A 12632-nucleotide genomic window follows, 5' to 3' on the forward strand; every position below is an offset into this window, starting at 1 on the left:
TCTGTGCCCTCCTAGCTTCCCTCAGATGTGCACATGGATATACCATATGGGATCAAGAACATAGAGTCATCTAAAAACGATATGACAAATGAAGAGGTCCTTTTGTTTCCTGAGTCTTGTTTACTTTATCATATCTTGTTTTGAATTTAACATCTGCATATCAGGGAGACCATGTGCCATTTGTCTCTCTGATCTTGGCTTTTGTTGCTCAAAATGATTTGTTGTGGTTCTATCCATTTCCTGAGAATGACATTATTTTGTTCTTTCTAATGGCTGCATAATATTCCATTGTATATATGTACCACAATTTTTGGATCCATTCATCTGTAGTGGGGCATCTGGGTTGTTTCTATAACTTAGCTATTGTGAACAGTACAGCAATGAACATGGAGGTGCATGTGTCCTTGTATCCTGGTTCCTCTTGCTAAGGGTAGATGCCCAGCAATTGGATGCCTGGGTCATCAGGAAGGTTTGTTTTGTTTTCTGAGGAACCTCCAGACTGCTTTCCAGAGTGGTTGTATTAGTTTACATTCCCACCAGCAGCGCAGTAGGGTTCCTCTTTCTCTGCATCCCCACCAACATTTGTTGCTTTCTGAATTTAAGATACAGGCCATTCTGACTGGGGTCAGGTTGTATCTCAGGGTTGGTTTTATTTGCATTTCCTTTGTGGCAATGGATGATGAACATTTCCTCATGGTTTCTTTGCCATTTTTATCTCTCTTCCTGAGAAGTATCTCTTTAGCTCACTTGCCCATTTAATGATTGGTTTGTTAGATTTGGGAAGGATTAGTTTCTTGAGTTCTCTGCCGATAATGGATATTAGGCCTGGAAATGGAGTTTTATTTTTTAAAAAAGGAATAACACCTGAGGAATTTATCACACACTTTTTGTGCACGTGTGTGTTTGTGTGGGGTATGTGCGTGGGGGCAGGGCAATACGTGTGTGTATACCAGTGCCAGTGCTTGAACTCAGAGCCTATCACTCTTGCTTGGCTCTCCTGCCCTTTGCTAGTGCTCATCCTCATGAAACACCTTTAGACCTGCACATATTATCTCAAGACTGCCCTGTTGCAGATAGATCATGACTGTTATCCCAAAGTACTGTCTCTGAGCCTCATTTTCATGGAACATAGTGAGGAGTGGAAGGTAAAGGTACTCCACAAGCACAAGCTTGTGGGGGTGATTCAAGACTATTGGGATGACACTGATCAAGATACAGTATGTTCAACTTAGTTGAAACCCCTCGTACAGCCCCTTAAAAGATAACATAAAAATACAAAAAGATTGGGGAAAGGAAGATTAGATTGGACTGTGATTTGAGGCCAGCTTGGGCATAAAAGTTTGCGTGGCTTTTAGGAGACTGTATCTCAACCAATAGCAGAGCATAGCAGTCCTCCCCTGTTATTCCTGCAACAGAATAACAATGGCTGGGCAAAATGGCAGTGCCTTTGATCCCCAACACTGATAAGTAGCAGGATAGGATCAGAGCCTATGACCTGTGTGTAGAATGAAACCCTTCCTAGAAATTTAACCAAGGCAAAAAAGGCCAGAGGCCTGGCTCAAGTGGTAGGACTCTGTCCTGAGTTCAATCCCTAGTACTTCCCTCCAAAAGAGAAGCAATTATGAAAGTTCATCCAACAATGAGCCTATTATAGGGAACTGGTTGTTAACTGATGTCTGATGGTGAGCAAGTAGACAGAGCTCTGTGCCTGTATAGGGCTTATGTTGTAGAGGGAGAGGAATTTTAGACTAGATAGATAGATAGATGATAGATAGATAGATAGATAGATAGATAGATAGATAGATAGATAGATAGATAGATAGATAGATAGATAGAAAAGCAATGATTTTTAGTAGTGGAGAGTAGGTTGTCATCTTTAACAAATGGGCAGAGTAGCATCATATGAAAGTACTTAAGGACGTCAGAAGAATCAAGTCTAGAGATAAGTGAGGGGACGTGCACTCCAGATAGACTGAGAAATGATGAGCTCATACCACATCTGTACGTGGTCTCTGTGGTTAAATTTGTGCATATAGATCCCTGCATAGCCCAGACGTGAGCCAATTATACATTAAATAAAACAAAAGCCTTGCACAATTCTATCTATGTCCATTAGGGATTTGGCGTCCCTTCCAGGTCCTCCTACCATATTGAAAGTCAGCTGGAGGACGGGTAATGTATTTTCCATTTCTCTAGTTTGGTATTGAGGTTAGTTTCCTGAACAGAAGAGAATCTCAGTGAATGTGTGTTGACTATGATGATCACATGGATATAAGAGGGAAGACCAGAACACAGAGCCACAAATCTCTTAAGTCTTATTTGGGGTGGTCTGCCTTGACAGGTCCACAGGCCTGAGCATTTATCTTCCTTTCTTTCTGTTATGTCAGCACCTAGTGGTGTTTCTAGATAAGAAATGCAAATGTATTTTTTACCTCATAGGGGCATGTGGAATTCATTTGTCATTGGATATCTTGATTCACACAGAATTGTTTTCATATATGCCTCTGTGTGTGTGTGTACATATATATGTTGATTGATTGATTTTTGTGCTGATCCTGGGGCTTGAACTTAGGCCTGAGTGCCAGCCCTTAGCTTTTTTTGCTACGGGCTGGTGCTATATCACTCTACTTCCAGTTTTCTGCTGGTTAATTGGAAATAAAAGTCTCAGGGACTTTCCTGCCCAGCATGGCTTTGAACTTGGATCTTCAGATCAGCCTCCAGATTAGCTAGGATTACAGGCATGAACTACCAGTGCCTGGCAGAAGTGTTTTGTGTGATGAACTAGCTGTAAACAAATGCACTGGCAGTGTGAATTGTGCTTCTCCACTGAGCTGCACGACTTCTCGAATACTGTCAAAGCCTGGAGGAGATGTTGGGCAGGAGCTCCATTAATGACAAATGGCTGAATATAAAAAGAGTTCAGTGTAGACTGGGATTTAATACAATTCAACTTCTGGTTTATCCAAAGGATCTTAAAGTTGCTGGCAGCTCTCCACAATATCTTTAGGAGTGAAGGGGTTAACTGCATGTGTAAACTTTATCTTTTGTCCAGTGGACTTGTGGTTTGCTTATTAATGCCTCCAGTAAATGATTGTTGGAGGCCTGTCATTGAAGCCAGAGCTAGCTGCTGCTGTTCCAAAGCCCATTGGCTCCTCTTCCAGGCAGTGTGGCATCCCCTAGCCCTGCACTCACTTCAGATCCGCTCAGCTCTTGTCTGCAAAAAGGATCTATCAGACCAGTGAACATGGATGATGCAGACTACAGAAACATCTATGACACCATCCAAAAAACGAAGATCTATGAGGCTCCCGACCAGCTGGGAGAGAATGAAAGTCCTTTGTCTGAGGCAGTCCATGGAGATGTGAGGTCAGAAGACAGTTTGTATGACGCCAAGCTAGAATACCACATCTATGATTCTGTGTCAGTCTGCGTCTCCAAGGGTGAAGAGAACAGCTTAGCCTCTGCCCAGCCAGAGGCAGAAGACTACCTCCTGCCTGATGAACTATGTCCTGAGACCCAGGAACCTGAACCAGATGAGCCGGGGGAGGACAGGTGCATCTCGGCACAAGAGTTAGAGTCACCAACGTGGGACTCAGAACTTGATGCAGGGAAGCCCTGGGACAGTGGGAGCCTGGTGAAGAAAGACCTGCCTTCTCCTTCCAGCTTCACCATCCAGCACAGCAAGGCCTTCTCCATCAGTAGGGACTCCCCTGCCAGCCACCTGGAGGCTTGGGAAGATAAGGAGACAGTTCTCACAAGCCCTGAGATCTTCCTGTTTGTCAAGGTAAGGGCGTGCGCCCATAGACAGGGTTGTGGCCGGTATCTCACCTGGCCTCTGAGGTCATGAAAGATGTTTGGTATTAGGGTCCTGGGGATTCCATCCATACTCCTGTGGTATGTTATCTCAGAATGTACTCACAATTGCTCACAATTAGCAGAATGGAGAAGTACATTGAAAGTGTGTATTTAACCATCGACATAGGCGGTACATTATTTTAAGGGTTTATCTGAGTGAGCAGGCATTGCTGCTCAAATCCTTGCCTTTGGGACAGGAGTGAAGAGTGTTTGTCTGTCTGGTTGAATTTTTTTCTTCATCAGGATCATCTTTCAAAATGAAAGTAAAGCTTCTGAGAGATAGTCAGATCCAAGATCCAGATTGGATGGGGAACTTCCTCCTGGTGTTGCTAAGTTCACAGATGCTTCAGATACAAGGCCAATAAATGCTACCTCTGTCACCGGCCTTGCCCTTTCAGCCTCAAGATAGCTGGTATTCTGATGAAGTAACCTGATTTCAATAGTGCAGTCAGATGCTAGCTGTGTGCTATGCATAATGCCTACCATCCTGAAATAAAGAGCTCGGGTGATCTCTGTATTAGACTGGTGTGGTCATACATAAGGGCATGAAAATGATCAAATGTAAAATGTGACACATAATGAGATAAATCATCCTTATTAATCAAGGTGATAGATCTCTTTTTTCCAATATCCTACTAATACATCTAACATATTTATTATAAAATGAGTGAATACTGATGTTTCTTCCTGATGAAAATAAGTACTCTGGGGCTGGGAAGGTGGCTCAGTGGTAGAGTGCTTGCCTTGCATGCATGAGGCCCTGGGTTCGATTCCTCAGCACCACATAAACAAAAAGAAAAAAGCCGGAAGTGGCGCTGTGGCTCAAGTGGTAGAGCGCTAGCCTTGAGCTGAAGAGCTGAGGGACAGCGCCCAGGCCCAGAGTTCAGGCCCCACAACCACCCCCGCCCAAAAAAAAAGACTCCTATAAAAAAGAAAAAGAAAATAAGTACTCTAGGAACTTTTTAGATACTCAGTAAGTACTCTGTGGACTCACAGGCATTCTAGTCCAAACTCTAGTCTGGCCCTTACTTTCTGGTTCCTAGTAATAATTCTTATAAAATATGCCTTGTTTACTAATTGAAAACTTTAATGTACTATATTGTGTGCTTTCTCTCTCTTAGTTGTTTTGTATATCAATTATCTCTCCCTTATCCTGTTATAAAACCTTGCTGCTGTTGTTGTACTTGTTTTGAGACACGTTGTAGACCCATCTGACCTCTAGTTGGTGATCTTCCTGCCTCCACCTCCCAAGTGCTGGATTATAGCTGTGAGCCGTTACATCCAGTTCTGTAAGATCCTTTTGAGAAGTGCCTTGCAGAGGGCTCAGTATTTTGGTGACTGCCTACACGCCTTGCCTGGTAGTATACAGAGCACTAAGAAAAAGAAGGGATGTGTAAGATATATTTTTTTGTCCTCAAGAATTTTTTTTGTTAGTGGTGGGGCTTGAACTCTGGGCCTGGGCATTATCCCTCAGTTCTTCAGCTCAAGGCTAGAGCTCTACCACTTGAGCCACAGCTCCATTTCCCATTTTCTGGTGGTTTATTGGAGATAAGAGTCTCACGGACTTTCCTGCCCAGGCTAGTTTTGAACCACAATTTGCAGATATCAGCCTCCTGAGTAACTAGGATTACAGGTGTGAACCACCCACACCCAGTGCCCTCAAGAATTTAACAGCAGCCAGGCACCAGTGGCTCACACCTGTAATCCTAGCTACTCAGGAGGCTGAGCTCTGAGGATTATTGTTCATAGCCAGTCTGAGCAGGAAAGCCCATGGGACTCTTATCTCCACAAAACTATCCAAAAGAAAGAAAGGAAGAAAGAAAAAGCTATCAGTAGAGCTGTGGTTCATGTGGTAGAATGCTAGCCTTGAGCAAAAGAAGCTCAGAACAGTACCTAGGCCCCGAGTTCAAGTCCCAGGACCAGCATACAAGGAAAGAAAGAAAGAAACAAGAGAAGGAAGGAAGGAGGGAGGAAAGGAAAGAAAGAGAACTGAACACCATAGTACAGGAGACCATGGTGCTGATTTCCTAATAATATATTTATTCTTTAATAGGGTCACAATGAAGATTGAGTAAGGTAATGTACATAAATTGCTTGGTACAGAACCTGACACCTGCTATGTGTCAATATGCAGCAGCTGAAATGATTACTTATTACAGGAATTTAAGCTTTGCACAAAAGAATTTTTATTTTGCATGCAATGCCTTGTTAGTAAACATTCCATAAATATTACTGTATTCTGCACACAGACAGAGCTCTCACTGGTCAAGGGATTTGAACAGTACTCTATAATAATTTGCTGTGACATAGCCCTGGACCCCCTTCTTCATCTCTGAAACACCATTTTCCAGCCCTTCTGGTCTTTGATTCCAAGGTACACGGCCCCAGCCAGTTCTTTATCAGTGTGCCCACATATGGAACTGCTGTCATCCACTGTGGCAAACAGGCCACAATTGCTATCTCTGCATTTGGGTGTGGTTGGGACCACGGTCATAAAACTGATACTGTCCACTCCCAACGCTCGTGGAGTACCTGACCCTTGGGAGGTATCAGTGGTTGCAGTCCACAGAGCCTGGCTCTATTAGAGCGCTCACATGCAGCCATGCACAAGCTCTTCTTGGAGCTCCTTGAGGAGATGCTAAAATTCTTCACAGAAAATGTAATATAATGCTGCCTAGAAGGCAGGTAACACACCCAAGAACTCCACTGAGTATCTCGGGGAGTCATAGCCTAGAATTTTTTTCCTAAGGAACTGACTTATGATAACTCATCTCAGCATGGTAGAAAGCGCCAGGGACTGGTCAGTCACAGTTACCACAGCAGAGGAGCCCAGTGTGGCTGTCTTGGAACCCAAGATGGGCACTCAATTCATGTGGTCTGAGAACCTTAGAATTAGAATAAGATGAAAAGCAACAATTCTACTTAAGTCAATCCTCTTAAAGACTAGTAATACATATGTTTTATAGTATATACCATGTATTCTTGCAGTAGTTGGTTATGGCTGGAGGCATGGCTCAAGGAGTACAGTTACTGTCTAGCAACAGAAGGCACTTGCATTCAAACCTCAGTACTACTGAGAGAGAGGGAGAAAGAGAAAGAAAAAGAGAGAGATGACAGGTAAGCAAATGAAAATTCATTTCCACTTGCCACTTCATGTACACTTCAGTTCCAAGATACCTAAACTCATTATTTCTAAGATTAGTCCAAGGTCCAAGTATAAAGCTTCAGGTACAATTAAGACATATATTTTTTTCAACTGACAATCTGGATACATCCAAATATTTAGGCCCTTAATCTCAGAAAGACTAAATTCTGTAGAGAGCAAGCTAGCAGTGGGATGTTGGTTTCTAGATTATCTCTGTGTATCTAGGTATTTTTTACTTTGTGGAGATGAAGGGACAATGTATGGACTTAACGCAAAGTATTAACAGCTGTTGGTTTGATATCGTTTGTGGTCAACTATGAGTCTGGGTCCAGGACAACCTGCCTGGGCTGATCCAAAGGTATATGGAAAACAGAATCCTTAAAGATCTTCCAGTTGCATAATTCTCTAAGAACGGTCTAATTTAACATCACTAATAAAGACATGTCATTGTACAAAGTAGAAAACATTCATGAGAAGACAGCAAGTCTGGGCCTGTCTCCTGGGCCCAATAATCCTTTCGTAGAACCAGGGAACAAAATAATGAGCCAGTGGAAACAGATTTCTATTCTTCTCCCAACTTCTTTTTAATTGGAGAGCTGGGAAAATACTTGAGACTGCGTTTATTGACAGCCATGCCTGGGTGCCCATGTGAACTGGTTTGCTTTGCAAATCAGTGTCACCAAAGCAAAGATGTCACAGGAACCCAACAACATATGTCTGTGGCCCTGTTTTTAAATGAGGATGACGATGTCTTTGCTGTAAGGTGATTGTGAGGATTCCTGCTGAACACACAAAGCATTTCGTGCACACCTAGCACAGAGGACATGTGTTCAATAAAATCCAGCACTATGAGAGGAACATTGAAACCTGGAAGAGGCTGATAACTTACCCAAAGCTGTCTGGAAATCACTGGCAAGTTGGGACCACGGGCCTCTTAGTACAGACACTTTCTTTTGTGTTGGCATGGTTGGTCTGGGTGCTGGCGTTTCACCAACATGGTTTAAGAAGGAAGCTCAGGAACCTTCTAGAATGTACTGAGTCACAGACATCTGGAGGGTCCTACAGGGCGTCCATGTGGGAGGGGCAGAGCGGGGGCCTTGGCCCGCTCCTTGGGTGCAGTAAGTCTTTGTGCGTCTTGAGTGGTGTGGCCCAGTCAGCCTGTGGAAAAACAACATGGTGTGACGCTCTGATCACACGTCCCCATTATCACCATCATTATTGTCGCTGACCATCGACTTCCCAAGGGATTGCAAAGAATGCACAGAGTCATCCACAGCCAGCCCGGCCACCCTGGTGCCTGCCTGTGTCACAAAATCATACAAGCTAAAACTGTTGAGCCACATCGATTCCGTGTGTCTCCTCTCCCGTGACAGTCCTGTCAATGTCGCCTCATCAACATTTTCACCCTACCTGGCCACCACTGGCCACGGCTGCCTTGACCTCAGGCGTTCACCTGCTCACTCTGCTTTCAAAACTCATCTGCTTTCCAAGAGCCTGCAGCTGGCCAGGAGAATGTTCCACAGGTGCTTTAGAGAACAACAGGACATGCCCATCCCTTCACCTGCAAGCTACGCAGGAGTTCCCACAGGAGGGACACAGGATGGAGACAAAGCACCAGAATGGCCTCATGACCCACCAGCCCTGTAACCAAGATCCACCACTGGCCAATTCATGCTGATCTGGTCTCCATGGATGTCTTATCTCTCCTTCCTACATGTGTCCTGTTCGTGACACTGGGACTTTGCACAAGCTGTTGTCTTTCCAAAGACTTCTTCTCTGAGCTAATGATTGTATTTAAAATGCAGCCCAGAAGCTACCTCAGGAGGAAGGTTTTCCTGGGTCTCCTCCATGCTTGTATCACTACCCTGGCCTTGATGTATTAATTCACTAGGGTGGCCATGATAAAGTGTGCCAGTGGGGTGACTTACATGTTAGAAATTTTCTTCTCACTGTCCTGGAGCATGGAAATTGAAATCCAAATGGCATAGGCTTGGTTTCTTAGGTTTGTAGGTAGTCACCTCCTCTCTATGACTGTATCCTAATTTCCTCTTCTTAGGAAAACATCAGAGCCCATTCTAACAACCTCATTTTCATGTAATTACCTCTTCCAAGAACCTATAAGAGGTATATTTTGAGAAACTGAGGGGATTTCAGCATATTAATTTGGTAGATGGATGGGGACCAATTCAGCTCTTACTACATATTATCTCCCTCCTTTCTGTCTCCTGTCTGTCTGTTGGTCTGTCTGTCTGTCTATTTTTCTCTCCCTCCCACACCAGAGACTTGTGCATGTTAGGCAACTGCTCCACCCCTGAGTTACATCCCAGTGCTCTGTCTTTTGTCCACCTCACATACCCAGTCCATGGTGTGCCTAAAAGGTTGTTGGATGAAGGGAGAAGGGAGAGAATATTATCCCCAGAGATCTTCAGGGAGTCAGGGAAGTAGTAAACTTGTGCTACAAGGCCTTCCACAGAAACAGGGGCATTTCAGAGCAATGCAAACTGAATGAGTGGAAGTAAAGGTGTGGCCCAAGTAGTAAAGCACCAGTTAAGTAAGATCATGAAACCTTGAATTCAAGACTCCACACATACACACACATGCACACACACACAAAAACCTACTCCAACTCTATGAATTTACACACATACTATCACAAAGTTGGTGGTCTAAAGCAATAGAAATAAGATCTCTGTGGATGCCTGTAATCTTAACACACAGGAGATGAAGCAGAAGGATCTTGAGTCCAAAGTCAGCATGAGCTATACAGCAAGCTCAAAGCCAGCCTGGGTTGCACAGGAGGCCCTATCTCAACGAAATATTATCATCTCACAATCTGAAATTAATATTTTGACTCTGTCCAAAAGTTTGAAGGAAGAATTCTTTGCCTTTTCTAACTCTGGGAGCGCCTAGCTTTGGTTTGCAGCTGCTTTGCTCCAGTCTTCGCTTCCATCATCAGAAAGCACTGTATCTCATGTCTCCGTCTATTTCCCCTTCTCTTCTCCTACAAAGACTTGTCATCTGGTTGAGGACCTGCCCTGGCCCAGAGTGTTCTAATTTCTAAGTCTTTAAAGACTCCTCCTACGTCTACTACAATCCTTTCCCAAAACATATCTTGGAACATCTACAAGTTCTAGGTGGCCAGATACTTTGGAGGACCACTCTACAAGTCCACCACACCCCTGAAGGAAGAAAGGGTTGGGTGGAAGCATGGACATGGGCAGCAACTCCCAGGATCCATATTTCCCCAAATCCAATGAATTCTCTGTACCTCCATCTCCTTAGTTCTCAGACTTTCAGGAGGATGTCCTCGCAGTGTCCTGAAGTGAGTAGAAATAAGGATTCTTAGTGCTGAAGGGATGTGGAAATCAGAGGACTCACCCCACCATTGAGATTAGACACCAGGAGGGCTGTCCATGTAAGCTGCCATAACTAATTCAATGCATCCTTGTGCCTGGGCCTGCCTTTGTGTTTCTGAGTGGTTATGATTTACCAAATAGTCTTCTGTCAACAGACAGAGAAGCCAAACTAAATGCAGTGACCAGAAGAAAGCGAAGAGTTGTCAAACCCCAGGGAGACAGCATCAGCTGGCAAGCCATTCTAAACATTTCACCACAGGCTTCCTGAGGTCTGGTTTCATGTGGTTTCTGGTCAGAATTTGGAGGGGAGCAGTGATGGTATTGTTAAGGGGGGATTATTTTCCCTAGACTGTCAGAAAGAATCCCGTCTTGCTGGCTCTGTGGCTGTGTCTGGTTGACCATCATGCTTGCTGTGAGAGTCCTTCTGCCCTCCTCCTTCCCTCCCTTTCCTTCTTTGTTTCCAAACATTAAACCAACCTTGCATTCTAAGACAAACCCTTTTCAGTCATAACTGATTCTTGTTGGAGTCAATTTCAACAATTTTGTGAGCATGTGTTCCTAAAGAATATAGCGCTGAGCATTGAACCCAGGGCCTCATGCATGCTGGAAAGTGTGCTATGCCTCTGCCCTGCATGAGGAATAAGAGGCTGTAGTTTTACTTTCTTTGCCTGGTTTGGGTAGGATAATGATGGCTTCATTGAATGAGTTGAGGGTGTGTTTCATTTTCTATTTTCTGAAAGAGATTTTTGTAGAATTGCTGTTATTTCTTTGTTAATAGCTTGGTAGGAGTTACTGGTGAAATTATCTTTGCTAGAGATTTCTGAGTAGGAAGGTCACCCTCCCCAATTGCAAATGCTCTGAGTCTAACAGAAACAGGGCCATTCACTGATCTACTTCCTTGTCAGTAAGTTTGGTCATCCAGGTTCTTCTAGGTTGCTGTTTCAGCCAAGTTGTTGAAACATTTTTAATTATTTTTTAAAGGTGATGTACATAGGTCATATAAAGAGTTGTTGAATTTATTGTCAAGTTTATCCTCATCGTGTCCCTGTTTTTCTTTTACCTTCTTAAAATAATAAATATCTACATAGAAATTTTAATGTCATTTTATCATCTTAGTGCTCCATAGGTGTATACTGACTGATGGCTTTTACCCTTTGGTGATGAGTTGCCTTTTTAAGTTACTTGCATACTTTAGTAACATATTTTGGCTCTGGGCATAAATCTAATCTTAACCCAAATCCCAATCCTTAAACCCTAAACCTAACGTCAATCCTCTAACTGGATATTGGGTTTTTCAGCCCTCCTTTGGAGTAGCTTGGCTTCTTTTCTGAAGTAATATCCTGTGGAGGGCTGTGCCTTGCCTACTAGGTGGTCTTTCTGCTCTGTCTGCTGGGGACGCAAACTTAACCACCGTGAGATTGCTCCTCTGAATTTGGTGTTTTCCTCTCCTTTGTGCACACAGCAAGACTTAGCCACAGATGCGCTATCTGCTGCAGCACACACTCGTGCCTTCTCTCTGTCTGAAAATCCAATGTCTTTTGTCATCTTAACAAAAAGTTGAGATGGTCTTGGCCCCTTGAATTCAAGTTCCACTGGAGATTTGAATATAGTCATAAAGTTAAACTGGTTAAAGTCCATCGCAATGATGATGTGGGATGGCCTCTAGCAAAAGATTCTCTCCTGGCCCTTCCCATCCTCTGTAAGATTGTGCTGTTCATTGCAAAGTCTTTGACTTGTCCCTATGCGCTCAGCAATGAGGAAATAGAAAAACAGGTATCTCAGCAAATTATTCACTGATACAGCATAAACGTGAAGGCATTTGATCATTTAACCTCTGAATAGTCATCCTACTGGTGACACCACCATTTCTTTCAAAAAACACCAGGAAGAGTGGACTTTTGGTATACCATTGTCAAGCGAGGTCCCAATACCCAGGCCTTAGTGTCTAGAATCCATTTGTGTGTGAATTGTAATGGGCACCTGAGAAGAAGCGTGTTGATGTTCAGCTCTGTTGGGTTCTGCATGACACTCCCTGCTTTGTGAAACGCAGTGATTTGTGCATTCTTGAGGGGACATGGATTAGACATCTGGGCTGGAAGCCAGGTCCCACTTGGACAACTCACTAAGCAGAGCGCTCTTCCCTCCTTCCATTCACCTGTGGGTCAACAGAAGAGCCAGACCTTCCTGAGGCCAATGGCCACCAACTGCAGGCAGGTGGGCCACAGTCACATGGCAACTGCCCAAATAAACACGCGAGCGCATTGTTGAAGAAGCAG

General features: G+C 43.8%; 1 protein-coding gene across 1 annotated transcript in view; it reads left to right on the top strand.

The window, feature by feature from the left end:
- Positions 1 to 3156: 3156 nt before the first annotated feature.
- Positions 3157 to 12632, top strand: part of Clic5 (chloride intracellular channel 5) — a 102200-nt gene continuing 92724 nt past the window's right edge. The window contains exon 1 of the mRNA XM_042671948.1: positions 3157 to 3784. Within this exon, the coding sequence (XP_042527882.1) occupies positions 3245 to 3784 (540 nt within the window). The 5' untranslated portion in view covers positions 3157 to 3244. The remainder of the gene's footprint in view (positions 3785 to 12632) is intronic.

This window comes from Dipodomys spectabilis, unplaced genomic scaffold (genome assembly GCF_019054845.1).
Source record: "Dipodomys spectabilis isolate Male_0828 unplaced genomic scaffold, ASM1905484v1 ptg000669l, whole genome shotgun sequence".
NCBI lineage: Eukaryota > Metazoa > Chordata > Mammalia > Rodentia > Heteromyidae > Dipodomys > Dipodomys spectabilis.